Source organism: Haliaeetus leucocephalus, unplaced genomic scaffold (assembly GCF_000737465.1).
Source record: "Haliaeetus leucocephalus isolate CR32 unplaced genomic scaffold, Haliaeetus_leucocephalus-4.0 Scaffold189, whole genome shotgun sequence".
In the NCBI taxonomy this organism is placed as follows: domain Eukaryota; kingdom Metazoa; phylum Chordata; class Aves; order Accipitriformes; family Accipitridae; genus Haliaeetus; species Haliaeetus leucocephalus.
In genome coordinates, this window is record NW_010972625.1 from 916,999 (window position 1) to 944,898 (window position 27,900).

The 27,900-nt window shown below is 45.7% G+C and overlaps 1 protein-coding gene across 3 annotated transcripts in view; it reads left to right on the forward strand.

Moving 5' to 3' along the window:
* MED12 (mediator complex subunit 12) overlaps positions 1–27,900 on the forward strand; it is a 37,353-nt gene that overhangs the window by 399 nt on the left and 9,054 nt on the right. For 2 of the 3 annotated variants that reach the window (XM_010565293.1, XM_010565292.1), the window contains exons 2-36: positions 172–276; positions 1,109–1,300; positions 3,077–3,236; positions 4,549–4,724; positions 5,008–5,118; positions 5,687–5,941; positions 8,108–8,254; positions 8,546–8,645; positions 9,096–9,232; positions 10,057–10,188; positions 10,591–10,717; positions 11,358–11,587; positions 12,029–12,109; positions 13,007–13,180; positions 13,458–13,602; positions 14,543–14,661; positions 14,812–14,955; positions 15,175–15,259; positions 15,727–15,913; positions 16,173–16,304; positions 18,587–18,814; positions 19,015–19,159; positions 19,451–19,571; positions 20,212–20,313; positions 21,033–21,146; positions 21,411–21,574; positions 24,508–24,687; positions 24,874–24,945; positions 25,245–25,405; positions 25,498–25,659; positions 25,745–25,856; positions 26,105–26,194; positions 26,605–26,714; positions 27,219–27,354; positions 27,627–27,788. In XM_010565293.1, the coding sequence (XP_010563595.1) occupies positions 172–276; positions 1,109–1,300; positions 3,077–3,236; positions 4,549–4,724; positions 5,008–5,118; positions 5,687–5,941; positions 8,108–8,254; positions 8,546–8,645; positions 9,096–9,232; positions 10,057–10,188; positions 10,591–10,717; positions 11,358–11,587; positions 12,029–12,109; positions 13,007–13,180; positions 13,458–13,602; positions 14,543–14,661; positions 14,812–14,955; positions 15,175–15,259; positions 15,727–15,913; positions 16,173–16,304; positions 18,587–18,814; positions 19,015–19,159; positions 19,451–19,571; positions 20,212–20,313; positions 21,033–21,146; positions 21,411–21,574; positions 24,508–24,687; positions 24,874–24,945; positions 25,245–25,405; positions 25,498–25,659; positions 25,745–25,856; positions 26,105–26,194; positions 26,605–26,714; positions 27,219–27,354; positions 27,627–27,788 (4,998 nt within the window). Of the gene's footprint in view, positions 1–171; positions 277–1,108; positions 1,301–3,076; positions 3,237–4,548; positions 4,725–5,007; positions 5,119–5,686; positions 5,942–8,107; positions 8,255–8,545; positions 8,646–9,095; positions 9,233–10,056; positions 10,189–10,590; positions 10,718–11,357; positions 11,588–12,028; positions 12,110–13,006; positions 13,181–13,457; positions 13,603–14,542; positions 14,662–14,811; positions 14,956–15,174; positions 15,260–15,726; positions 15,914–16,172; positions 16,305–18,586; positions 18,815–19,014; positions 19,160–19,450; positions 19,572–20,211; positions 20,314–21,032; positions 21,147–21,410; positions 21,575–24,507; positions 24,688–24,873; positions 24,946–25,244; positions 25,406–25,497; positions 25,660–25,744; positions 25,857–26,104; positions 26,195–26,604; positions 26,715–27,218; positions 27,355–27,467; positions 27,520–27,626; positions 27,789–27,900 lie in introns of those variants that run through there. The other variant, XM_010565294.1, reaches the window with a different exon arrangement.

Below are 27,900 nucleotides of genomic sequence, written 5' to 3' on the forward strand. Positions count from 1 at the left end.
CGCGCGTCCTGGCAACTAGGGCCGGGGGGAGCCCGGCTGGGCCCCGCGGGCCCTCGCCTTGTCCTGTCCCCACGCTGGCTGAGCCGCCGTGGCGGGGACAGAAGCCGCGGGCGTTTGGCATGGAGGGGCCTTGCCGGGCCCTGCTGATCGTCCTCCCCCACCCCCCCCCAGGATGAGCTGACCGCTCTGAACGTCAAGCAAGGCTTCAATAACCAGCCGGCAGTCTCTGGGGACGAGCACGGCAGTGCCAAGAATGTCAATTTCAACCCAGCGAAGGTGAGAGCCATCAGGAGAGTGTGGGGGTTTGGCAGGGCCTGGTGCCTGTACGAGCAGGCTGCTGGGTCCTGGGCAGTCCTGGGTCTCATTCCTTCCCCATCTCCAGAACCAGGAGACCCTTCCCTTTAGGATGGGTGTTTTAGGACCTAACCTGTTCCTGTAGAATCAAAATTCTGCATTCTTTTGGAACTGTGTCCCACACCTGAGAGAGCAGGTTCTTGTCTTGTTCCATACATCTTAGGGGCAGGTCTGTATCTGCAGTCTCTGTTAAACCAGCATCTAGAGCTCCTTTTGCTCTCCAACTAAAGCAGAAGACTAGGATACCAGAAGCGGGAAACTTCTTACTGCTTTGGTTACATTATGGCCATGGTAGAAGAGAAGTAAGATTTCTTGAAACACCTGGCAATGTAGACATGGGAGTTACGTGACAGGCTTCAGCTCCGTTTTTTCAGTCTCTAAAATCAAGATGTTAACTTCCTGGCCTCCCCGACAAGAGGACTAATAATGACCTGGGATGGAACGCAATCAGTAAGCACAGTATGTTTGTTTTCCTTGGCTGACATGTGTCCCAGAAGCCTTCTGTCTGGTTTGACAAGTATTTGTAAAGAGCTGTGTCTCCGTCTCAACTTGAGTCCCTGCTTGGTTATTGTATGAGTTGTCTAGAAGCATTCCTCTTCGCAAGTATAACAAAGGAAATTATTGGCAGGTTTTTTTGTGTTTCAAAAGTTGATACTGGTGAGAATTCTGGTAGGAATGATAAATAAGATTTTAAGCACATAGATAGATCTTTGACCTGTGAAATGTAATTCATCCTTTTTTACTTTTTTTGCAGATCAGTTCAAATTTTAGCAGTATTATCGCAGAAAAGCTGCGGTGCAATACACTGCCTGACACGGGAAGACGGAAACCTCAGGTGAATCAGAAGGATAACTTTTGGCTGGTGACAGCACGTTCTCAGAGTGCCATAAACAACTGGTTCACAGATCTGGCTGGAACTAAGCCCCTCACTCATCTTGCTAAGAAGGTATGTTACAGGAGAGGCTGCCTGGCTGGGCAGAGTATTTAATCTATGCTTGTTTCTGAAGTGTTTGTATAGTAGAAGGTTTTTATTATTTGGAGAAGTTTCTTCTCTCTACATCTCTTGAAGCTTTCAGCTTGAAGAGTGTATCCAGGATTTGTAGTGCGCTGGCTGTAGTTGTCTCCACTCAAAGAACTGGTCCCTTGTCTGTTGTTTGGAGGTTGTGTTCAACTTTGCCTTTTGGCTTGTATGATAAGACCGATTTATTTTAAGGTTCAGATGTTTTTCAGAAGAGCTGCCACTGTTGCCTTTGGCCTGTTGTTTAGATTAGGACCATTCCTATTGTGGAGGGTTTTTCAAGTTATCAAAAGTCATAGTGAGAATTACTGGAAATAATCAGCTGAGTTACTTCGTAGGCTTCTGTTGCAGTGACACATGTTTCTGGTTTTAAGCTGAGAAGAGTATGTGTATTATAGCTTGTTCTCAGCCAGGCTAGAGCATTTCTGTGCCCTGGGATCTAGGGCTAGGTATTTCCCTGGTAACACTGAATTCTGTAGAGTATGAAAGAAGAAAGAAGGGTCTTACTCTGCCATTTTATCCGGCCCGATAGCAAGGGGACCTAACTCTCTGTCAGGGTGGGCCTATAAACAAGGAACTCGGGAATCTAGTATGTGTTGTGGGAGAACGTAACGCCCAGTTGCGAAATGGTAGCAGAGCACGTAGTTTAGAAGCTGGAGTTTGTCTGGTCCTTGGTGTTCTGAGTCACTCTAGGGGGAAAATTAAGTTATCAGATTTTCCCAGAATCTGTCTCTTTATAAACGTAGTCCTTGTATCCTTCTTTGCATCTTGGCTGTCAGTTTCCTGAGGTCATTGTGAAAGTTTGGACCTTTCAAGGCCTTCCCTAGTTTTCTGCAGTGGGCTCCATCAGTTTTTGTGGACTTAGACATGAAAGCAGTGACTGTTGCTAGCCAAGTAGTCCATGTCTTTGTGTCTTTGAGGCATCAGGGAATAATTGGGAAGAATGTAAGAAACATAGCAAGTAAGCGATTGAACTGTTGGTAGTTCAGGGACTTTGAGATACCTACCAAATTGACCTGTTCCCTGAATTTCCGTTCCTCTGTGAACACATGCATACTTTTGCTGTCCATAGTATCCTGTGGAAGCGAGCCTTACAGCTGTACTTCTTCCTGTGATGTGTTATTGCTTCCTGGTTTATAGATCTGCAGTCTGATGATTTCACTGGTATCCTCCCATGTTGTATCTTGAATTTTGAATCTTGGATTAATGAATTCCTTTCTACTGTGCCACTCAATTCCCTGTTTCTCACAGTCTTTTGTTGGCTAGTCATGATACTATGAGACTTTAGTAACCACTCTTTTGTTTACAAAATGAAGAGTGCTATGTTCAGTCTGTATAGTAGATACTCTGTGTTTCTGACTCAGTCCTTAGTCTGTACCTTTTGTAGTTGTTTATACCCTCTCTGAAGGATATCCTCAAAGCTGTTTGCAGGATTCAGGGTGTGGATTTACAGTGATGTAATTATGTTTTCTGTCTTCTTTCAATTTGTTTTGTTTCTCTTTATACTGAAATGCAGCTCTGGTACTGTTGCTTTCTGACCAGAGGTGAATTCTTGCAGTAGGTTTTCTGAGATACAGAGCAACACAGTACCTTTTCCCTTTTTACCTTTTTCACAGCTTTCAGCGCCTACAGCATGTGTAGTTGCTTTGGAATAGTTCCCATCTAAGTCCTTGGGTGCAGTTCTCCCTCTCAATTCTGTTACAGGTGCCCATCTTCAGCAAGAAGGAAGAGGTCTTTGGTTATTTGGCGAAATACACAGTTCCAGTAATGAGAGCAGCCTGGCTCATCAAAATGACTTGTGCCTATTATGCTGCCATCACAGAAACGAAGGTGAAAAAGCGTCATGTCATTGATCCCTTCATTGGTAAGCACTTTGTGCGGAGCGCTGGTTTTGTCCATCGCAAATGTTTCCTTCTCAGCCTGTTCTTGAATAGTAAGAGGTAGCCTGGAAATCCATATAAACTTGTTTCCTGCTGATAAGTCCTAGTGCTCTGATGTGCATAACTGCCTAAAACAACAGGGCCCACCTGTGAGAGTACACTGTTGAAAAATAAGTCTTAGCAGCCACAAGTACATCCTGAGAGCCTACCTCTTCTTTCTCCCTGTTAAGTTCTACTGTGCTCCTCTGCTGTATAACCTGTTTTTTTTTCTTACCCTACAAAGACTGTAAACATTATAATTTAGCAATGACTGATTAGCTTCTTCTCAAGTGAGTAAGTACGTTTCCCAGAGAATTCCAGTATGTTACTCCCTGTTTGTGTTTCCAATTTCATTAAGCTTTACTGGATCCCGTATCTAACATCTTTTGCATCCTGGCCTGCTCTACATTACTGTGGTCTAGGAGAGCTCCCCTGGCTGTTTTCTGGTTTGTATGACTGTGACTACAGGACCTGACCATATTCCTTTGAAAAGCAGTATTAGCAGCTGAAGTCCTTGGATTTTTTTTTTTCCTCCTTGTTTATCTTTGGTATAAATGTTACAGAGGCTTCTGATGTCTATATCTGGAGGTTGATTGGTTTGTTAGATATATTTATTCCATTTACTTTCCTGTTCCTTTGGGTGTTTGTCCTACTGCCGAGACTATGTTATTTGTTTCACATTTTTGCATATTTTGCCTTGGGTTTTGTCATCTGCATTGTCCCAGAGGAGTGTAATCATGCTGTCACTTTGTGTATTGAGTTTGTCTCTTACACAGTTAGGTTTTAGTAAAAACAATTATTTAAAAAAATAATTGATCATGGCTTTACACTGATATCTGAAAGAGATTAAGAACAAGTTCAGAGTTGAACTGTTTCCAGTGTTTCTGCTGTCTGTCAGATTGAGGATGCTAAACCAGGCTGGCCTAACACTGCTTCCTGCTGGAAAGCCTATTCTCTCTGCCTGCTGTTTCTCAACAACTGCAGCTGAAGAATCTTTCTTCCCAACTTTTCTTGTACAACGTAACCCCACCCCCAAACACAGAAGTTTTTCCCCTTGTTCCTTACTTCTGTGGATGCTTCTTCCTACCGCCCCCGGGGCACAAGCAAAGCTAATATGGCACTTACTTTTCTTTCTTTGTCTTTCTGTCCTTTTCAAATGACAGGAACTTTATTGGGTTTCCACTTGCGTACCAACCTGGTTCTTTCCTGCTTCTGTTTACCATGGCACTTGTTGCTAACCTGTTTCCTCTTCTCCAGAATGGACGCAGATCATCACCAAGTACCTGTCAGAGCAGCTGCAGAAAATTGCGGAGTTCTATAGACAGCTCCCAGGGCAAGGCTGTGGTTCACCATCTGGGCCAATGCCCCAAGAGGTGGAACAAGCTTTGAAGCAGTGGGACTACAATGAGAAACTAGCTATGTTCATGTTCCAGGTGAGGGACTGGAGGGGGCTGCTGGGTGGGTGCGTAGCATAGGAGGGCTAGGGGAAGTGGATGCAAAGTGATGTATTTTTGCAGAATATTCTCATTCTGTGAATGGACCATTAGCGCTGGGTGCAGTTTTGAGCTCAGTAGTAGAGTAGGGGTAGTAGAGAACTGTGCAAACTTCTAGAGTTATTTCCACTGTTAGAAAGCAAGCAGCTGCTGCTGCTCTGCCTTCCCTTAGCAGATGTTCCTTCAGCTTTTGTCCGTTTGCTCTGCCTTTATCTGTGTGCAGGATGGCATGCTAGACCGACATGAATTCCTGACGTGGGTCCTCGAGTGCTTTGAGAAGATACGGTCAGGAGAAGATGAATTTCTGAAAATGCTCCTACCCCTGCTGCTGCGGGTGAGAAATATGTACCTGGCTTGCTTCAGAAGAGCACTGACTGCTGCTGTTGCCAGTCTTCTTCTTATTGCCTAAGGGATGATAAGCTATTTTGCACTGAGTACACTAGGGAGCGTCCCTCTGAGCATCCTTCTTGGCTCATGCAGGGATATGTTTTTAGTCCTGCTGTCTTCTGTCTCTTTGTCCTTTACCCTGTTTCTCTGCACTGAACTTGGTAATCCCTGCCCACATCATAGCTGTGATAGGTGGACTCATTGTGCACCACTGCATGGAAACTGCTTTTCTTTCTTTCTGTTGCAACCGGATTCTAGGCAGACCTCTGAAGCCCTGGGAAGGCTGGGTGTGGGTACATTTTGATATGTGAAGTCATTGCCATAGAGCATTTAAAGTTGTGGGTTTTTTCTCATGCTTAGTAGCCAGTGGGTGATAGATGACACTAAGGAGCTCTCTGTAGAAAAGGACTGTCTCTACAAGGCAGTACCACAGAGTATGCTACTTTAGGAGGGTCAAGGGTTTCTCTTGTGCTGCTTGTAACAAGGATGTTTTCCCCCCTCCCTCTTCCCTACAGTACTCTGGAGAGTTTGTGCAGTCTGCATACCTGTCCAGACGTCTGGCCTACTTCTGCACCCGCAGGCTTGCTATGCAGCTGGATGGTGCTGGCGGGCACCCACCCCACATCCTGTCTGCCCAGACAGGGAATGCTCTTCCTTCGACTCCCACCCCTCAGCCAGCTGCAGGGAATCCTCCTCCCAGCCCTTTCAGCGACTTACTGCTGTGCCCCCAGCACAGGCCAGTGGTATATGGGCTCAGCTGCATCCTCCAGGTAGGTTGAAGTAGTGGTTGGTGATCGTGGGGTCAACACGGACATTTTATATTGTATGCCATCACAGAAAAATCATTACAGTCCGAGTCAGCAACTTCCTGAGTACAGAAATGTCAAACCATGATTGTCAAAGGGTAGGTCTTTGCTGATGTGTTACAAAGATTTTGTACCAGACATCAGTGCTGTAGCAGTGCCCTTGACTGACTTACATGGCTGGGAAAGTTTTGCAGAAGAGGGGATGAGAAAGAAAGGGTTATTTCATCTTGTATATATCAGTAATAGGTTGTCATCTAGGAAAGGAAATTATGCCAGAAATGAAAGAGTGCTTTGTCATTTTATGAGCTCTTAAAAACAAACAACCCCTCATCAGAAGAACTCACCCCCACAGAACAAAAAAAACCCCCAAAACCAAACCAAGCAACCAGCACACACAAAAAACAACCCCTCCCACTTCATTATCGAAGAACTTTAATGGTTTAGGCAGACCACTCTCCTCAGGCATGGCAGCAGGCTACGAGAAGGAACAACTCTAAACTCATTATCTTTATACTTGGAATTGATTAAGCCTTACCTTGCGGTAAGAGGGCCAGGTTGCCAAAGCCTTACGGATAGATGTTTGAAGGGCAAATGCTGTTGTGTCACTCTGGGACTCAGTCCATACTGTCCTTGTGTCAGAGGAAGATAGGTGAGTTCCATTCAGTGTGTGTGTTCATGGTTGTGGTTTTCTCCTTCAAGAAGAGAGTGAGTAGGTCAGGTGGGTCCCTGCAGGAGTGGAGACTGCCCCTTCCACAGGAGGAAAGGAGCATGTTAAAGCAGAGGAGATTCCAGAGAGTGCAGGATGGAGCAGGAGGTGGAGAGGAGGAGAGCACAGAGGTTGGGAACCTGCAGCTCAACAGAGAAATTTGAGATCAAGGAGCCCTGACAGGATCAAGAAGCAGCCAGCCAGCTCTCAAACAGGGTAGAAAGAAGATTCTTAGAGTACAGTCAGCTAGAAGTAAGGATCTGTCTGCAAGGGTTAGAGAGCAATGCGAGGGTTATAAATAACCCCTTTGTATTCCTGTTCAGCCTTTCTTGGTCACTTCAGTTAAAAAGGCTTAGATTTTTTTTTTTCTTGTTTCGGTGTGATAAAACATGTCTTTTTAAATATAAAAGCCCTTTGTTTGGGGAGCTTACTTCAGGGAAACATATAAGCATCTACACCTCAAAGATTTGGCTGACTAGGGCTTTAAACACAACCTGCTTAAAAAGTTCAAATGGGTTAATGATTGCCTTATCTTTTTTAGTATATCTTGGAAGAGCTCTTCTGATAGAAGATCTACAGATCTTCTGATCTGTAGATAGTAGATAAGGCTAAGGCAGAATAAGATCTAGTGGTTGGAAGTTGGAGCTGGGTGAAGTCAGGCTGGAAACATGCATTTCTAACAGTGTACGTAATTAACCTTTGCTCAAATGTTCTTGAGATATGATGGATTCTTTGGTTTGAGTGTTTAAAACAACCTTGGTTGTCCATCTTAATGTCTGGCTCCTTGTGAGCCAGAAGCTGTAAGGGTGTATCCTAGGGATCATTCAGTGAAGTTTTGTCTGTGTGTGTGGGTGTCTGTACAAGATCATAAAAGAATGAAAACACACATATAATAGTATTATGATTACAATAATGTTTATAATAATACTTGTAATTATTAAATAATACAGTATAATGAGTTTGGGTCTGTTGACTCATTATTTTTTTGTCACACTTTATTCTTGATGAGGCCTGTAAGTCACTAACGTAAATGCTGCTCCGGGACCATGAGGGCTAGATTGTGCATTGACTGTGTGAGTTGTAGAAAACAAGTTCTCTTTAGAAGCAGCAGGTTGCTCTGCAGCAACATGTTGCTGCTTTTGGATAACATGGAACTCTGGTCTTGGCTTCCTAAACATACCTAGGTCAAGAAACTCAGTGCAGCAAAAATACTAGTTTGCTCCTTTCTACTCTAGTATGGTCTTTAGCTCAAAGAATCTTTCAGAGCTTAGAACAAAAAAAAACCCCAAATAGTAAATATTTATATAGGACAATGAATGCCTGAGCAGTAAGACAAAGGAGTGGTTATTTCTGTAGAAAGTAATCTAACTTAATTATTTTGACCTTGATTTTCTCAATGATACTGACTTTTCTGTCTGTTGCAGAGTATAATTTTGTGTTGCCCAAGTGCCCTTGTGTGGCATTACTCATTGACTGATAGCAGGATAAAGACCGGCTCGCCATTGGACCACCTGCCTATAGCTCCATCCAACTTGCCCATGCCAGGAGGGAATTCAGCCTTTACACAGCAGGTGAGCAGCCTTCAAAAAAGGGAGCTCTTGTGGGCCAGGGTAATAGTTGTATCTTAGCTCTTTCAGGATTTTCTTTTCATGTTGTGTGATAAGCAGAGCTGGAGGTGCTGTCTCGCTCCCAAGGAATTAACTGCTCCCATTCTGCTATAAGCAAGACAGTGATGTTCTTGGAAGATGGGCAAAATCTAACCTTGCATAGAATTACTGTCATGCTCTTTGTTTTCTGATAATTTTGTACACAGGACTACTAAGGTATCCTTTTGTATGTTTACACAAGTCCATTGCTTTTAGGTTCGGGCAAAGCTGCGTGAAATTGAGCAGCAGATAAAGGAACGTGGCCAGGCTGTGGAGGTTCGCTGGTCGTTTGACAAGTGCCAGGAAACCACAGCAGGTAACTTGCTGTAGGTTAAAGCTTCTCTCCCCCTGTTCCATGTATTACCCTGAGAAACTTTGTGTCTGGCTGTTTACTTTGATTTTTCCTGTTTGCTGCCATTGGTGTTTACTGTCAGCAGTGAAAAAAAACCAAATGGCTCTTTTTCTTTCCAGTGCAAAATTTTGTGGGGGTCCATTTCCCCAGGTATAGGGGGAGTTTCTGTTACTGGGAGCTGGAAGTGTGTACCAGAGAACTATACTCTTGTATATGTGCCATGTTCTGATGCTTTCCCCTAACATCTGCTGTTGGCTGCTGTGAGAGTCAGGATGCTAAGCTAGGTGGACCCTTGCCTAACTGGTACAGCTTTCCATAGGCAATGTCCTGAGTAATGAGCTCACAGAAGCTTTTGCTCCAGAGTCTGTTGTACCAGTTGCCAAATATACATTTCTCTTCTCTGTTCTATTCTAGGTTTCACTATTGGCCGTGTCTTGCACACTTTGGAAGTTCTGGACAGTCACAGCTTTGAAAGATCTGACTTCAGCAACTCTTTGGATTCCTTGTATAACAGGATATTTGGGCTGGGTCCAACCAAAGACAGTCACGAGGTGCCTTGGGACTTTGTTGCTGGGCCCTGGTCTTGGCTATGTTCTTGTTTGTATTCCACAGTTACCATCCTGTGTCTGCAGAGAGCTGACTAGGTAGTGCCCTTTGGCCAAGAGATGTGATCTCCATTGAAAAGGATTTAATGCAGCCTTAAGTTAGGGAGGTACTAAAGTGAGAATGGGGGCATTTGTGCTCTAGAAAGTGTACGCTAACAAACATATGTAAGCTTGAGAGAATCCACACAGCTAACTGAGGAGTCTCCTGATGGAAGACATCAGTCTGGATAGCAGAGTGATGATAAAGACATGTTATGTGTCTGAGAGAAGTAAATGCTAGCCTTGTCAAATTCTGGGCTGGCAGCTGCTTCCTGGGAGTCTGGGAGCTCACAGTTCAAGTTCCTCTTAGCCTGGGAGGTGACATATTTATGATGTGTAGGACCATAGTGCAACCAATACTGCATTGGTTTTTGGAAGTGAGCTGCAGGAGTGATAGTTTGCATACTTTGTATGATGCTGTTGAGAAGCTGTGTTTCACTTTGTGCTAAGATTAGCACTCCATAGATGTGCTGCTGGAAGAGAGATGATTTTCTGAAGCAAAACCAGCCTGCAGATTTGTCAAAGGCTGTGGATCACCTTGTATTGCAAAGTGGAGTCAAAGCAGAGATGAAGCAGGAGGGCTCTAGCTTGATATCTGTCCTCCATGTTAGGAAGAGGGGAATGCTACAGCCTCCCGGCTGTGCTCTACTGTTATATCCAACTGAGGCCTTAGGACTGCTCACATCTTCTGTTTGGCTCAGGTTCTCACTGTAGTGCCTATATCTCAACAGATCTCCCCAGATGATGATGCAGTGGTGGCCTTGCTGTGCGAGTGGGCTGTCAGCTATAAACGCTCTGGACGCCACAGGGCTATGGTCGTGGCCAAACTCTTAGAGAAGCGTCAAGCAGAGATAGAGGCTGAGGTAAGTCCTTATTCCTGGAAAGCTAGCAGTGGTAAAGGAGAGCAGAGGTTACCTAACTACGATTATCTTAACTATTACACTGGAAGGCAAAAGCTGATCAGCACAATGCCTCTTAACACTGGTGCCGTTAATTATGGCATTTGCTACATCTAACCCAAAGTAGGTCATAAATGAGCCTGCAGGATGGTGTGTATCCCATTTCTTGGATACGTTTGAAGACAGGTGATGGCAGTGTGGAAGTACTGGCTTACTTGGAGACCGTGGAGTAGCTTACAGAAACCTGTGTGGTGGCTTTCCTATAAGTGCAAGATAGGGAAATTCTCTTGACTTCTTTTTTGGAGTTTATGGATACTGAGTTTCTCCTCTGTGACAGCAGTCGGTGGCTTTTTTCTGTTTCTACAGAGATGTGGGGACTCTGAAGTCGTGGATGAGAAGGGCTCCATCTCCTCAGGCTCTCTCTCAGCAGCCAGTGCTCCTGTCTTTCAGGATGTCCTTATGCAGTTCCTTGACACTCAGGCTCCTATGCTAAGTATGTAATAAGAAGTTGTGGTCTCCCAGTTTCTAGCTTTCCCTCTCCTGCACTTTGAATTTGTGTGCTATTCTCTTGTATGTAGGTCTTGGATGTGCCTAAATTCTCTGGCTTCCTTGCAATCCAGAGCATACCTTGGAGAGGGAGGGATACCAGCCTGGAGGGCCAGATGACAGAAAGATAATGCAGAAGCATTCTGTTAACAGAGTGTTGGCCAAGAATAAATGAGTATAGCCTAATCAGGAATTAATTCAGGCTGAGAACTAGAGGGAGGTTTCTAACTAGGAAGTGACGAAGCTCTGAATAGTCTCTCAGTGCAAGTACTGCAAACAGATTAAGAGGGACAGGATACAACTCTGATGCAGGCAACTGTTTGTACACCCAGGAATGGCACTTCCAGGCTAAAGTCCTATGCCTCTGGTCTGTGAGACTAACTGGAGAGCTTTTGACTTACTTAATTGCCACCTGTTGAAACTGGGCTTTCTGCTTTTAGTCCCTGCTGTAATCTCAGAACTGTGTATTAGTCACTTACTATGTTGAGATCTCTGGAAACACTTTCTCTAGCCCTAGGTTAGGTGGCTGGTGCTGCTCAAAGTGTTGCAGAAGAACTCTGATAGCCCTGACTGTGCTGTCCTTTCAGCTGATCCTGGGAAGGAGAATGAGAAGGTGGAGTTCTTTAACCTGGTGCTGCTGTTCTGTGAGCTAATCCGACATGATGTCTTCTCTCACAACATCTACATGTGCACACTCATCTCCCGGGGTGATCTTGCCATGGATTCTCATGGGCCTCGCCCACCCTCTCCCTTCGATGACCCTGCTGAGGAGCACGACAGGAAGGAGACGGAGGGAAACAGTGGCATCAAGCTAGAGGTGAGACCACGAGCACCGTGGCCCTCCTGTACACGTCCCTGTGTTGTGCTTGCCCATTTTTACCAGCTTTGCAGTCTCCTTGCTATTAACTGCTGGAGGATGTATCAGTGACTCATGCTTTTCTTTCCCCAGACCTATTTCCTTAGCATTTCATTTTCAAAAGTAGAAGGCTATGTTCTAAGTGGCTGGAAAGGGCCAGCAGAATGTAAAGTAGTAGATAGGAAAATCTTGCACTGCTTGGAGCAGAGCAGCATGTCATGAGGTCCTGTGTGAGGCCTGTCCATGATGTTTATAGTGTAATAGGCTCCAACTTGCTAGGCACCGTGGGTGTTGGCATATTGCTGTCACTGTCCAACATGGACTTCGAGTGCTGTAGTAAACAAATACTCTTTTGTTCCCTGGTGCATCACTGAGATGTAAAGCTGCTCCGTCTGTTCCCAGGACACAGGTCTTTCTGAGCCCATGGACATTGACCACAACTCCAGCATGCTCTTTGATGACATGGAGAAGACAGACTTTTCGGTATGTTCCTGCATTTTCTATCTGCTACTCAGTAAGTAGGTCAGTATGTTGTAGTGGGACCAGGGACAGCAGGTGCCTTGCTTTTGTGCGAGTACTCTCTCTCTACTGTAGAGCCAGTGTGCTGGAAGTGGCTGGGTTGTAAGGCAGCTGACACTTTTAAAAGGTTCGTATAACCTGTTTATGCAGGTCAGGGTCCATCAGAGTAGAGTGAGTCCCAGTCATTCCTGGTATCTCTTACACGCTGGCTACTGCCAGCCCAGTATTTGGGCAGGGTGGGACATGGGCTGCTTGGAAGTGAATGGGAAGTGGATGACCATGATAGCACCAGGAGGTTGGGAGTGACCAGTTACTGTTGGCAGGCGTTTTCTGGATCACCTGGGAAAAGGCACAGGTCTGCTGTTATCATGCTGTATTGCCTTCAGTACTTCTTTGGTTTTACAGTTCTTCATAATATTTGTGTGCATATTTCATGGTTGCAGAATGCTTTGAAGCACTTAGTAATAAAATAACTTGTTGTTGAAAAATCCCTGAGTACATACATTCCTCCAGACATTTCTGGCCTTTCAAGGTACGTGTTAGGGAGGTGTGATGTGCAGAGCTATGTGGCTTTCCCATGGCCCTTACTTGTTCTGTGGAGGTGGTTGTTCCCAAAATCCTAAGTCGTGGTTATTTATTTCCTATTGTTTTTAACTCAATATACAACATTGACCAGAAGCAAAAATGGGAGTAGTGTCTTAGCACATTGCCTTGGTCATTGCCCTAAGAACTGGATGTTTCTTCAACCCTCCCTCTTCCTGCTCCTTTTTAGGCCTGAGCAGATGTACCTTCCTTCAGCAATCTTCACTATTGCATGACCATGTTCCTTAACTACCTTTTGTTTTTCTTATGTCTCCCTAGATGTTTTCTCCTCCAATGCATTGTGAATCTAAAGCCAGTCCTTCCCCTGAGAAACCAGATCCTGAAAAGGAAGCAAAGCCTTTGCTGAAGGATAAGTCTGTGGAAGGAATGCTAGCATCCCTGTATGACCAGCCTCGGCACATCCAGTATGCGACACACTTTCCTATTCCTCAGGTATGAGACCTGCTCATAACCGCTCCCCTGTTGCTGCCTTGTGCTCTGGTCATGAGGCTGCTGTGTTTCCCTGCAGTACTGCTGTGGGTGGCTAAGGAGCAGTCATCCTTTCCTGCACTGCTGCGGGAGGTGATCTGCTTAAGATGTCGCCTTGCTTACTCCCAGAACAACTTCTGAGAGGAAGCTTTCCTTTTCCTTTAAGAGATCCAGATGTGAAACTGGATTAAAGCATTCAGCCTCATAGTTGCTAATGCAGTTGTCTGTTTTGGTTCCCTAGGAGGAGTCATGCAGTCATGAGTGTAACCAACGGTTGGTAGTTCTTTTTGGGGTTGGAAAACAACGGGACGATGCTCGGCATACAATCAAGAAAATAACTAAAGACATTCTTAAAGTCTTAAACAGAAAGAGCACTGCAGAGACGGGTTAGTAGAGCTTAAGCCACTCCTTTCTGAAGTAGGATCGTCTTTCCAGTTGGCTGGCTCCTTTGTCTGGAGTCTCACAGTGAAAGGATTTTATATAATCTACGGTGCCTGGTTAGCTGTATCAGTCACTGAGAGTCTGGAATGGTGCTCTGTTCCCAAACATACTAGCCAGCAAGTAAGGCAATTGGTTTCCTGCAGACAATGTCAATTTAATTGAACTTTTCTTCAGAAGAGGATTAAGTCATACCCAGTTCAGAGTGAGACCCTGGCCAAAACTTTGGCTTTTCAAATTTTATTTTCTTTAGTTCTTGCATTTAGGTCCTTGCACAAGAACCAAAGAGGACTTTGCCTATGCATATTTGGCAAAGACCTTGATTAATTGTAGCATGCCGTTATGCTTGGGGCACATGCTAAATGCGTGGGATGGGAGATTTGGATAGCTGTGTCAAAATCAATAGAAAGCCTCTGACTTTCATCAGCTGAGAATCTGGTTAACATTTTTTTTCTCTCTTAGTCTGATTCCTGAAAGGCAACTTGAAATGTGGTAGAAAGATGATTCTTTAAAAGATGGGGTGTTCTGACAAAGAAATTTTGAGGCTGAACATCTCCAATCCAGAACCTCTGTTATCAGGGAATCAGTGTACTTCTAAACCAAGAGAGAAAGTATTTTCTCCTTCCAAGGAGTACCTTTACTTGGGATAAACTAGATGTTAACCCTACTGTCATTCTCAGGTTAGGAATTCCTTGCTCAGCAATTTATTGTTTTGAATTCAAGATGATCCTTATCAGCTTAAGGTCTGGGACTCGGGCTTTTTGGCTATGCTGCATGGCAGGGGCTGATCTTGCTGAAGGACTAGCAGGTGCTGATGGCTGATGTCTAGGCCTCCTCTGATGAGGAAGATAGCCTAATACTGTTTTCTGATCCTCCCAACTTTGGTAGGTGGAGAGGAAGGCCAGAAGAGGAAAAAGAGCAAGCCAGAAGCATTCCCAACAGCTGAAGATATCTTTGCAAAGTTCCAGCACCTTTCTCACTTTGATCAGCACCAAGTCACATCTCAGGTATGAAACTTTAAAGACTGCTGTCCTTCCTGGGCTCTGACTGCGTCCCTTTGCGTTACTGAGAGCAGCTTCCTGGAGGGAAGGGGAGATGGGCCTGCTGAGGAACTTCTGAAAGGGGAGGTAGTACTGTGTGTTGTCTTGCACTTGCAGGTATCTCGCAATGTCTTGGAACAGATCACCAGCTTTGCCTTGGGAATGTCATACCACCTGCCTCTGGTACAGCACGTGCAGTTCATATTTGACTTGATGGAGTATTCGCTCAATATCAGTGGTCTTATCGACTTTGCCATCCAGGTAAGCCCAGTGTGCTCAAACGCTTCCTGGGGAGGGGTTCATCAGCCTGAAAGGCAGCAGATCTGTGCTGTGATAGTTGGGTTGCTCCTGGGATCATTGGTGACCCTCTGACCTGTGTCATGGAGGTGGTCAGACTGGGTGGTCATTGCGGTGCTCCTGCGCTGCAGCTGTTAGGAATAGGTTGGTTGTGGCAGGTAGTCTTGCATGTTCTGTTCTGAGGATTATTCTTCCAGAGGCTTCAGGATTGTCTCCAAAGGACTTGCATTGCATCTCTGTCCCTGGCTGCAGCAAGGTCTTGTCCCAAGTCAGAAGGGGATTGTGTGTCTCTGGCAGCTCTCCCACCTTGCTCCCCTGGAAGGATCCTTGGCACATGGCAGTGCAGGCTGCCTTCTGAATCCTGCTAAAATCCTGTTGCTGTTTCAGCAGCCTGTGCCAAGTGTCTCTTGAAACCTTGCTATGGTTGCTGATGGAATTGAGGCTGTTAGCCTTAAAAAGGGAGCCAAGTGAGATTTACGCAGGACAGAATTACCAAACAAGCTGCCTGCTACTATCTGTGGCCATATCCTAATCGCCCTCTGATACCCAAGCACTGACAGCCCCTTGTACTGCCTGAGTGAGACATTGTGCCTAAGTATGGGGTGCCAGCTGTTCCAGGGGTACATCTATAGGCAGAAAGTGCCTGCCAGTCCCTTTCCTGGCAGGTCCTATAGGCTGTGGGTGTGGTGTGCTGGCTCCATTTCTGACCATACCTTACCCCTGTGGCTGTTGAAGGGTTTTTCTGTCATTGGGTGCAGTTGCTGAATGAACTGAGCGTGGTGGAGGCAGAACTGCTGTTGAAATCCTCCGACCTTGTTGGCAGCTACACCACCAGCTTGTGCCTGTGCATCGTGGCTGTGCTGCGGCACTACCACTCCTGCCTTATATTGAACCAGGACCAGATGGCTCAGGTCTTCGAAGGGTAAGGGAATCTTCCCCTCACCATGTGGAAGGAAGTGACTTACCTTCTGGGGGCTTGTAAGGGGCAGAGGTGTATCTGTGTCCTTCCTAAAAGGCAGCAACTTTGTGCTTGAGGGTTTAGTTCACAGAATTTGCAGGGGACAGGATATGTTACCCAGTGAGCACTGTTGCTGTGAGCTCAGGAAGATATCTGTGTAATGAGGTTATTCCTTCAGATTTTCTTTTTGTGTTGCTGCAGCATTTTTTTTGTCTCTATACAGTCTGTGTGGGGTGGTGAAACATGGCATGAATCGCTCAGATGGCTCCTCAGCAGAGCGCTGTATCCTGGCCTATCTCTACGACCTGTATACCTCCTGCAGTCACCTCAAAAGTAAATTTGGGGAGCTCTTTAGGTGAGTCTGAGGCAGGTGGGATACAGTGGGTGCTGACCAGTATAGCACCTTGACTTAAGCTTTGCTTGTGATCTTGTTTGGGATTGTCCCTGAGATCCTCTCAATGGGAAACTGAAGTCTTGGGAGTAGTGCCTGTTTTACAGGCAGTAATGACCCAGTGTATAATCTTGACTTTTAGATCGTCATGTCAGTTTTGGTAAATTGTCTTCAGTAGTCCTCTGCACCTCGACGGGTCTGTTCTTACCCCACTCCTAGAGGATAGAAGTAGACAGGTCTGTTCCTACCAAGCTCTGATGGCTGAGCAGTTCATCCTAAAGGTTGTTCTCTGCTTGTGCTCAGCTCCCTAATAATCCTTGGACCGCTTCTCAACCTGCTTTGCTCGGTTCTGGGTTTGTTCCTGTGCTACTTTGTGCTCCTTATCCTTCTTCTGCCCCTGCCCCTGTTGGCTCTTCAGGTTCTGCTCTGCTCATGTTGCCCCCAGCCTCTGTCCCGTGGGCTTACTTTACTCTGTGGCCTTCTGCCCTTTGTAGTTCTCTTGGGAACTGTGCCCCCACCAGCTCCATTTGGAGCTCCTCCATTAGCAGTCCAGAGATGGAGTCCACAGATCTCCCTGGCTTTTTGCTTACATGATCCTGTGAAAGGGTAATTCTCATGACAGCCCTGTTTCCTAGTACAGTGCTTCACTTCATCTTCTCTTACAGCCCCTGCTCCTTATTGGTGTCTCCAGTGCAGACGTGCCACAGGGACGTCTAACCCTCTGTGTTACCCCCTCATTGAGGGGCTGTGAGAGTTGCTTGTGCCTTCGTGTTAGCTGGCTGAACTGGCTGCTGAGAGCCTTTCAAGTCTCTCTCTGGACTGAATTGAGAGCAAGAGGGAGTGCTGTGGTCACAGGTGCATTGGAGTTCTTTGAAGGAGTCATCACACATACGGAAATGAGAAACCTGATATTAGTCTAACTGAATTTCCAAAAGCTGTTCAGCAAGGCCTTAAAGTAAATGGCCACAGATAAAAGGGAATATCCTCTAGCAGGCAAACAATAGGTTAGAGGTGGAGACAAGGAGTGGGAGGGAGTTCGTATTTTGCGGGTGATCCCTCCCTGAGGAGTCCCATAGTACTCTGCTAGTGCTTGTGCTGTTCTATGCATCAAAAGTTGTACTAGTGGTGATATCAAAACTTTTCATATAACTGTTGTTCAGCATATAACAATAGAAGATGGCTGCAGGTTGTTGTAATAGGGTGCAGTGATGGTGACCAGGTAATAAACTGGCAGATAAAGTTTAGTGTTATTGAACATAAAATAATGCACATAGGTTTGTCCTTTTTCCCTTCTAAACTTTGTGTAGCGATGGATATAAACTACTCTTTGGATAAAGTTTCTTTGAGCTGTAACAGATACATAATTGAAAATGACATCATAGTGTTCAGTAACAGTCAAAAAGCAAATTAAATGTTAGGTATTGTTTTGGAAGGAATGGAGAACAGACCAGAGAGCATCATTAGGCCACCATTTAAGTCATGGTACAACTGTGCCTTGTGGTTTGGGGCAACAAACTCCAAAAAGCATGTAGTCAAGTTAGGCCTAAAGGAGGGTGAGTGGATAGATGACCAGAGGTTTGGAATTACTTAGGAGGAACTGAATCTCCTCCCCACAGAAGAGGACTGGGGGGGAATGATAGAAGTTTGTAAAGTTCTGTTTGATATGGAAAATAAACTGAATGTTCAATATGTCTTACAAGCATGAAAAGGAATGAATAGAAATGATGGATTCAGAACAAAAGAATAAACTTCATAGTTAACATGGAACTCATTCCATGTTGTGAATGTCAAAAATCTACTGGATTCAGAAAGTAGGTGGACAAATTTGCAGGAGGAAAATCTGTTGAGGAGAGCATTATCTTTAACTCTGAAAATCTGTGAGCCCTAAGTTCCAGCAGGGTGGGTAAGGATGCTGGAGCACTATTGCCACATGCCTGCCTTGCTCTTAAACTCTTCTCTGGGCATCAACTGTTCTGACACCAAGGGCTGAGCTAAGTGTTTCACTGATCTAAGCTGGAATAGCCATTCCCGTGCTATGTTCACTGAGCTGACGGGTAACTTCCAAGTGCTTCCACAACAAAGAACCAGCTTCAATCTTCTGGGAGAGTCTTTGTTGGTACATGGTGATTGAGTTTCCATTTGTTCTTGCCCAGGGAGGGCTTGTCTTGCACAGGATTGCTTTGCTTATCAGCGTTCAGTGGAAGCTTAGTTTTTTGTGTTCCTAATATCTTTCCTGTCTTGTTTAGTGACTTCTGCTCCAAGGTGAAGAATACAATCTACTGCAATGTTGAGCCATCTGACTCCAACATGCTATGGGAACCAGAGTTCATGATTGACACTATTGAAAATCCGTCTGCACATAACTTTACATACACCAACCTGGGCAAGAGCCTCAATGAAAACCCAGCCAACCGCTACAGTTTTGTCTGTAATGCACTTATGCATGTGTGTGTGGGACACCACGATCCAGACAGGTGAGAGGCAGAACTTTCATGGTTCTAGTGAGATAGTAAAATCTTTAGGTGAGGGTAAGAAAGTCAGTAGCCGTTCCTTGGCTGTCTTGGGGTATAAGGAAGGAGGAGCTGATGCTGGGATCCCTTAGAGAATCACTGACCTGATGGCGTGCATGAGTAGCAAAGTTGACCCTCTGCCTTTTTCATTATTTATTTAACAGGGTGAACGACATTGCTATCCTGTGTGCTGAGCTAACTGGCTACTGCAAGTCTCTAAGCGCCGAGTGGCTGGGTGTGCTCAAAGCTTTGTGCTGTTCCTCCAATAATGGGACCTGTGGCTTCAATGATCTCCTCTGCAATGTTGATGCAAGTGCAAACATTCAAAAGGGGAAAAGGAATTGAAGCAGGAGTGGAGGGATCCCTGGGGAGAAGGCAGAAATGAACAAGGGATGGAGGCTTTGTCTTCTGAGGACAGGGGAAAGGCTTTGAATACTGGGGCTACCTTTTGGTATTTGTTGCAGTCTGGGCTGATCATGGACATTGACCCTGGGGTTATGGGCCCTTCTACCCCCCAGCTCCTAGGCAAGCTGAGAAATTGCTGACAGAGGGAATGAGGCAGAGGCTGTTGTGGTCACTGGCTGATATCCTCTCTTCCAGGTCAGTGACTTATCTTTCCATGATTCCTTGGCCACCTTTGTTGCCATTCTCATTGCCCGGCAGTGCTTGCTGCTGGAGGACCTGATTCGCTGTGCTGCTATCCCCTCACTCCTCAATGCTGGTAAGTGCATTCCTGCAGAAAGCTGGTCTTATGTCTCAGTTCTGGCCCAAAGGCCTGTGCTTAATGGATACTTTGTGAACCCCAGAATTGAATGTTTTGCTTTAGAGAGTTTCTGGCCTTTTGTTTTCTGTCAAAACTGGTTGTGCTAAGGTTTTTCAATGTTTTCTCTCTGGAGTTTGTGTGCAAACCAAAATAAGCAAGGGGAGATATTATCAGCCACACTGTCTGACCGTTGTACTCTGCTCTGAACCCCAGCAGTACTCCCACTGCTGATTCAGCTTAGTATTTTGGTTAGAGCAGCCAGCTGATCAGTTGGGCCTACAGTGCCTGGGTCATGCTGCCTTTACTCTGCTACCAGCCTTCCTAGCTTTGTTCTGGGGATTGCAGCATCCAGACTCTCACAGGGTGAAGTTGGGAAGATGGAGGAAGCAGAATGCAGTGCATGTCATGGGGGATAATACTGATGGATTTGCTCACTTGCATGTTAATTGCTGCACATGCTCCATATCTGTAAATACAATAAGGCTGCTGCAGCTTCTCAACTGGCTGCTCCAGGGCAGTGTGCTGTGAATAGCTTTTGGATTGAGAGTCAGTTGTCCCAGTGCTTAAGAAATCTCAGTTGACTGTTTTCTTTACATAGCCTGCAGTGAACAGGATTCAGAACCAGGAGCACGTCTGACCTGCCGGATTTTACTCCATCTGTTTAAGACTCCACAGCTGAACCCATGCCAGCAAGATGGCAGTAAGTGAATTCAAGTAGAGCCTTTCTTCATTGTGAAAGTACTGAGGCTCTTGCACCCCAAGAAAAGGGATACTGGACCCTATGATTAGAGATCATGACCTGCTTGCTTTGAATAAAGCAGGCAAAGCCTTATACACTGCTTTCTGCAGAGGACAAAGAACAATATCCTTCCATTTATGTCACTTCATGGTAGCCAGGCATGTTGGGGAGGAGGCTCTTGGAGGCAGGAAACCAGCCAGTAGAGGTGGCCTTGCCATCACTAAGCCATTAGAGTAATGATCACTTCTTTTTTTTATGTCTTGAGCTTTGTATAGCCTCTTAACTTGGTGCCAGAAGCTGCTATTTTACAGCACTCCCTTTTTGTCTGATGATGGAAACAGTCCAGGAAGCTCTGTTCTTGGCTCCTCATCAGTATCCTGATAGCTCAGATCTCTAAACCCAGCCTGTATTCTAGGTTAGGGTACTGTTGGAGCTTGGAGTTCATGACACAGGCACTGCTCCCCATTTGGATTTCACGGTTTAGTTGTCACAGTGTGATTGGCACTATGCTTTGTGAAACTTAATTAAATTGACCCCATGTTACAGTTGAGAAAAGGGCTAGCCTCGGGATTCTCAGAGCTGGATTCTACGGTACTGGCTGGCACATAATGCAGGCAGCTCTGGAGCCTGCACCTTTCTTTCTCACTGGGTGCTGCCCTTCCCCATTGTCCTCTTTGCAGACAAACCCACGGTGGGAATCCGCTCTTCCTGTGACCGTCACTTACTGGCAGCTTCCCAGAATCGTATTGTGGATGGAGCAGTCTTTGCAGTGCTGAAGGCTGTCTTTGTTCTGGGTGTGTACCTGTGTTAGCCTGAACCTGTAAGAATGTTTTAGGGGTGTGGGAGAAAGGCACTGTATTGCATGTGTTGGCTGTACAGAAGGCCAGAGGAGATCTGTTTTTGTGGATATGTGGCTTGCCTGAAGCCCTTTGGTTGAGCTGTAAACATGCTTTGTATCTCTTAGCTGCAGAGAGAGTTTACAAAAGCTCAGGATGTTTTGTGGGTCAGGCTTTGGGTTTAGCATTGATGATTAAGTGACACTTGTGCTTTCCTTGTAGGAGATGCAGAACTGAAAGGCTCTGGCTTTTCCCACCCCGGAGGTGTCGATGATCTCATGGATGATGAGCTGGGCACCAGGAAGGCCAGTGGTCGGGTAGTAACTGTAGAAACAGCTAGCTTGGATATTTATGCCAAGTATGTACTAAGGAGTATATGTCAACAGGTGAGTCTGTCCCATCTCTAGGTTTGTCCTTACGCCTTCTGCAGACAGATATATCCCATATGACTTTCTGCAGATTGGGTTTGGCTGGTATTTATTTGCAAGATCAGTAAAGAACCTGTGATGGTTCTGCCACGTGATGGCGCTAAGGATTGCTCACCATTAGCAAAAAATAGAGAGGCAAACAGTTGTCAAGAATTAGGTGTTGCAGTATGCAGGGACTGCACGTCCCCTTTGCTTTGGCAACAGCACAGGGCTCATGTCCAAGGAGGGGAGTGCTGGGAGTGGTTTGCTGAGATGTGTGCTGGAGGCAAAGAAGATAAGCGTGAGAAAGACAGCTTGTTGAAGTGATAAATGGTGCCTTTCAGAATGCAGCTTAAGTGTTGCTTGCAGCTAGGCTGTTAATGTATCCCTGGGCTTTGCAGTGCCCTGTTTAGTTAATTAAAGGAACAACAACAAAAATCTTTTGCTTAGCCTAATCTGACAGCACCAGTATTTCTGTTCCTTTGTGGAAAATTGACATTTGAGGAACTGAAACCTGGCTAATAAGGTACTTAGTTGCAGAGTGAAGTGGCTGTTACCACTACTGTATGGAAATGGGTGTTGAAGGGTGTCCTTGGCCTTTGTTGCAAATTTATTCTGTCAACAGGCAAGATGCAGAGTTCCAATTTGAAACCTGTATTCGATATTACTAATGTGTAAACACAACATAGTAGTGCTGTGTTGTCCTCATGCATTGTGATGCTGTTGTTTATTAATTGGCTCATTACATAGCAAAGTTACCAGCCTACCAAAGAAGAATTGGAGCCACCTGTTTATGAGCATAAATTCAACATACTTGGTGTTAGTGAAATCTGACTGTAGCACTGACAGAAGTAGATATTCCCTTGCTGGTCCCAGCCTATGTAGGAACGACTCACAGTAGGTAGAAAGTAAGTGTGTGTGTGTACAGGAGGGAGTAGCAGTGTTGGGTATCGCTACTCATACCAACTGTTGGCAGCACAGGTTATGTAGGAATGAGCATTCCGATAGACACCAGTGAGTACCACCAAATTGTGCCAGAGCTCCTGCAGGGTTCCTGCAGCTGTAAAGGGCTGGTAAAATGATGTGTGTAATATAAGCACCTCCAGTGTGAGCAGTGGATGCTGCAGAACTCACGCTATCAATTCTGAAATGTCTGTAGAATGCCTTAAACTATAGGTTGTGATTTCTCAAACTCAGGAAATGTTGCATCTCATATTCAGGTGTATAGTTTATAATAGACTTCATCATGAGGGGGTGGGTAAAAGGAGCAGATTATAGAATTAATTTAAAGGTTTCTTTGGTGCAAATGATTATGACATAGTTGCTGGTCTGCCCTTTAGCCTGTTAAAATTAATAAATGTAATTGTGACTGGCCTTTTGAAAAGGTTCATGTCATAGAGCTGTGATAAACCACAGTGGGAACCAAGAGGGAGGCTTGAGTCAAAGGTGCTAACCTGAATCTGGTGATTGGGATAGTGGAGTTGTCCACAGCGCTTGGAAAACACTTTCATAGTGCTATTCTGTGAAGAGGCAGGGGCTCTGTTTCAGTAATATGAAGCCTGTACAGGTGTCTGTTTTGTAAAGAAATGTTGCAGAGAGAGAGGCTAGAAGTCCCTCAAGGTTGAAGATGGTAGTTGACTTCATATTTATTTGTGAGATTATACCAATGAAGTGGATCAGAGATGAAGTCTGAGTTCTTGTAGGAAGCTGAGCAAGTGACAAAAAGGGTCTTCACAAGGATATGCATATTATGTACACAAGGAAGAGAAGTTTCAAGAGACTACAATGTAGTGACATTGAAGGGGAGAAATGCAATAGGCATTGGAGAAATTGCCAGATCACGTGTATTGGTAAAGTGGAAACTTCATGTGGGATGAAGTTGAAGATCTAGGCTATGGTTTCACAAGCATTTCAAACCAGAGATTTAGCCTTTCTGATCTTTGTGCTCTACTTAGTGCTTAGGGTGCTGTCTTCTGCTGAGAGGGACTGTTCCCAGCTTTCTAGGCAGTACCTGTGCTTCATGAACTGGATCCTCATCTCTTTTCTTCTGGTTGTCACTTCTCAGTGGAAGAATTCTCTGATCAGGCTTGCTCTGCAGCTGCAAAAGTGCTTATATAGCAGTCCTCTGTAGATTTTAATTTCATGAATTTGCCTAATTGATTTTCAATATGGAAAAATCCTGCAGTAACGAATGCTGCAGGTTAACTGTAAATTGTGTGAAGAAGTACCTGCCTCATGTTTGTTTTAGAAACTGCTGCCTTTATTATTCTCATACGTTTAGGGACCACTAACTGAAATCGGGAGGCTGACAATAATAGTTTTCTGTCTATCTTCTCCTCATGATTTGTGACTCTATAAATGGCTTGCATCCAGTCAGTTGTTTCCCTTTCCAGGCTTTGAGAAGTAAAGTCATTGGTTTTTACTAAGGATGGCAGTGTGTTTTCCATCACTATTTGAGAATTAAGGGGTGTGCTTTTCCCTAAGATGTGTTCTAGTTTAGCCTTAGTTGTAGCCCTGAATTATTTAATTTAGAATAGCTCCAGGGCTTTATTGTGCAGGAAATGGACCAAATAATTTTAAGTGATCCTTTCTGATCTTTTGAGCCCAAGCGGCAGTGTTGATGGAGCCTAGGCATGGCAGTGACTGTGTACTGTTAAATCAGCTACTGTATTTCACCACTACTGACTTGTCAAAGTTGATGTTTCCTCTGTTGTGATTGCTGTGCTGTGCCTGACGCCTGCTGAATTGGGATAGTACAGTTCATGAAGAGAAATGATTATCAGGCATAGCTGCATACTAATAAGGTTTTTGAGTTTAATGTGTTCCCTGCATCTCTCTGAGATTGAAAGCTGGGGTGCTGGTTTGGAATCAGATGTCAGTTTGACTGTGCTGACTCTGCCTTCGCCTTGCAGGAGTGGGTAGGTGAGCGATGTCTGAAGTCCCTCTGTGAAGACAGCAATGACTTGCAGGATCCTGTCCTGAGCAGCACACAGGCCCAGAGGCTGATGCAGCTGATTTGTTATCCACACCGGCTGCTGGACAATGAGGAAGGAGAAAATCCTCAGCGCCAGAGGATTAAACGCATCTTACAGGTGCAGGCTACTGGCAGAATCTAAGAGCGTCCTAGTAGTTGCCTAATGTAGTGTTAGAGTGGGGTTGTCCAAAATGCAGCCCTCTGAGGGGTCTGACACTCATTATCATGGGAGCTGAGGGTCTGGGTTGATGTAGTTTGAACTGAGATAAGGACTCATGAAATATGCGTGTGTGTGTTGTTGCAGAATCTGGACCAGTGGACCATGAGGCAGTCCTCGCTAGAGCTGCAGCTCATGATTAAGCAGACAGCAAACAATGTGAGTTTCTACTCAGAGGGACCATACAGGGATGTGTGTTGCCAGTGTTGAGGTGGCTGCTTGTGAGGTGGTGGCGAGGTGGCCTGGCAGAAGTGGGAGTAGAGAGAAAGTAAACAAAGAGGGAGTCAGGCTTGTGAAAGCCAAGCATGAGAAGGATGCGATGAGTCTGAGACCTGAAGACTAGCAGCCATGGGGAAGTTGGCAAAGTGGGTTTGTACTGAGTTGTGTTGAAATGTGCAAGCTCTGTCAGTGGGTGCTCTTAGAGAAGGACTTGGCTGTCTTTTCTTCCCTATCTCCAGGAGATGAACTCCTTGTTAGAAAATATTGCCAAAGCCACCATTGAGGTATTCCAGCAGTCAGCAGAGACCAGCTCTGCTAGCTCTGCTGGTAATGGAGTCAACAATATCAGTAGCTCAGCAAGTGCTACGCCTGCCAGCAACAAATCCAAACCCATCCTCAGGTACGTGTAGTCCCAGCATGCAGCTTCCTTGTAGACAACTCTGAAATCATAGGTTGGATTGCAAACTGCTTTTCTCTCCTGTGTTGTCACAGCTCCCTGGAGAGATCAGGAGTGTGGCTGGTGGCCCCTCTGATTGCCAAGCTTCCAACATCAGTGCAGGGCCATGTGCTGAAAGCTGCTGGAGAAGAACTGGAGAAAGGACAACATTTGGGGTCATCGTCCCGCAAAGAGCGGGACCGCCAGAAGCAGAAGAGGTGAGTCCTGGGGAAAGGGCAGGCAATGCTTGCAGTGCTGATCCCCCAGCCTGGCAGTATAGCTCCATCTCTGTTCTCTCTGCAGCATGTCCCTCCTGAGCCAGCAGCCATTTCTGTCACTGGTGCTAACATGCTTGAAGGGACAGGATGAGCAGCGGGAAGGGCTCCTTACCTCTCTGTACAGTCAGGTCCAGCAGGTAGGTATCTTGCTTCTCCCCTCACTTTCCTCAAGGGCTTACTCCTCCAGCAGGCAGGCTATTGGGCGTGACCTCAGGGATGTTGCCTGTCTGATTATATGCTCAATAAGGCAAAGATCTTACCCTGGTTGGTATAGGGTGCTTGAGCTGACCATCTCTGAGTCACTGGACAGCGGGCAGTACAAGCTGCTCTGTATAAACTTCAGCGTACACCTTGTGAGTTCTGTCCTCTCTTTTAAATTTCTTAGATTGTTACGAACTGGCGGGAAGATCAGTACCAAGATGACTGCAAAGCCAAGCAGCTGATGCACGAGGCCCTGAAACTGCGGCTGAATTTGGTGAGCAGTTGCAGAAAAAAAGCTTAACCATATGGGGTGAAGAGTTGTCTGCCTTTTTTCCTTCTTTTGGAATATGCATACACTGGAGGGGCCGTATATGTCCAGTGGCAAGGAAGTAGAGGCACTTTTGCTGCTTGAGCCCTGAGTGGGATAGCGTGCATGGAGAAACTCCCTTGCTCTATTTCATTAGGATGAAATCCACAGCCTTGGTCTCTGTTTTGGAAATGTGCCTTCCCATTTCAATGCTTTTGCAGTCCACAGCACTACTACTTGCATCAGAGGTTTGTCCTGCTGACTGCAGTCTCCTTCAGCTCTCAGTAAGAGTTGCTGTAGCACAGGAGTTGTTCTGGTTTAGGCTCCTTTCTCACTTTTAATGGTGTCCTTGTGACTAAACTACTTTTCTCTGCCAGGTGGGAGGAATGTTTGACACAGTTCAACGCAGTACACAGCAGACGACTGAATGGGCTGTGCTTCTCTTGGACATCATCAGCAGTGGCACCGTAGACATGCAGTCAAACAAGTAACTTTCTGGCTGAATTCTGATCCATACACTTTCCAAGGGAGGCAGTTGTTAGCATGGCCCCTTTTCTCATGTGAGCTAGCTGTCTCTCTACATGATCTGTCAGAATTACTGTGACAGCTGAAAGACACTTCACAGTAATAGCAGGCTACAACCTGGGTCCTAGTATCCAAGTGCACTCTGACATATCCAGACCAAACTTGGCTTTCCAGATGCAGAGAGATAAGCAGGGCAGAGCTGAGTCTGGGCCTGCTTTTTGGAGAAGCTGAATGGATAGACAGGAGACCAGTCTTAATCTGTGATACGGCACTTGACTCAAGTGTGAACACCCTATGGTGTATAAGCAAAAGGAGGATTAGTGTGGGAGGTTAGTCTGAAGAGCACTTGGCACTTCTGACTGTAGGCAGTACTCTTGGCAATCTAATAATGTTTGGTGTTACTATGATGGCAGAGGCTTTATATCTGCTTCTCAGGTGACTTTGACCTTTCTGCTCTGACCAACAGTGAGCTCTTCACCACCGTGTTGGACATGCTGAGTGTTCTCATCAATGGCACCCTGGCTGCTGATATGTCCAGCATTTCTCAGGGCAGCATGGAGGAGAACAAGCGGGCATACATGAATCTTGTCAAGAAACTCAGGGTGAGGGACACCAGGCCCTGTATGGGGAGCAGTGTGTGCTGTGTCGTGGTTGTCCAACTATGCAGATTTATCTATGTCTCATGAATGGTACTTGTCCTGTTGCTGCTGTTTAGATGAAGCAGTGTGGGTGGCCCCAATGGCTCTGTAGGGCTGAAGGGTGCAAAGGTGAGAAGTAATGCAGGGATGGAGGCTGATACCAGGAGAGGCACAAGTAGGCTTTGGATGACTTCTTCTGAGTGTTTCTTCAAGGCTTCTCTATTCCACTTGTGCAGAAAGAGCTGGGGGACCGACAGTCTGACAGCCTGGAGAAGGTGCGACAGCTACTGCCGCTTCCCAAGCAGACCCGAGATGTGATCACCTGTGAACCTCAGGGATCCCTCATTGACACCAAAGGCAATAAAATAGCTGGATTTGACTCCATCTTCAAAAAGGAGGTAAGTGAAGCTTTTTTGTCTGCATCACAGTTCCTGAGTGGAGGTGTCACCTTGTCCTCCGATGCCTTGACTCTACACACCTTGGGAGGCATCTGTATGCAGCGCCTTGTTG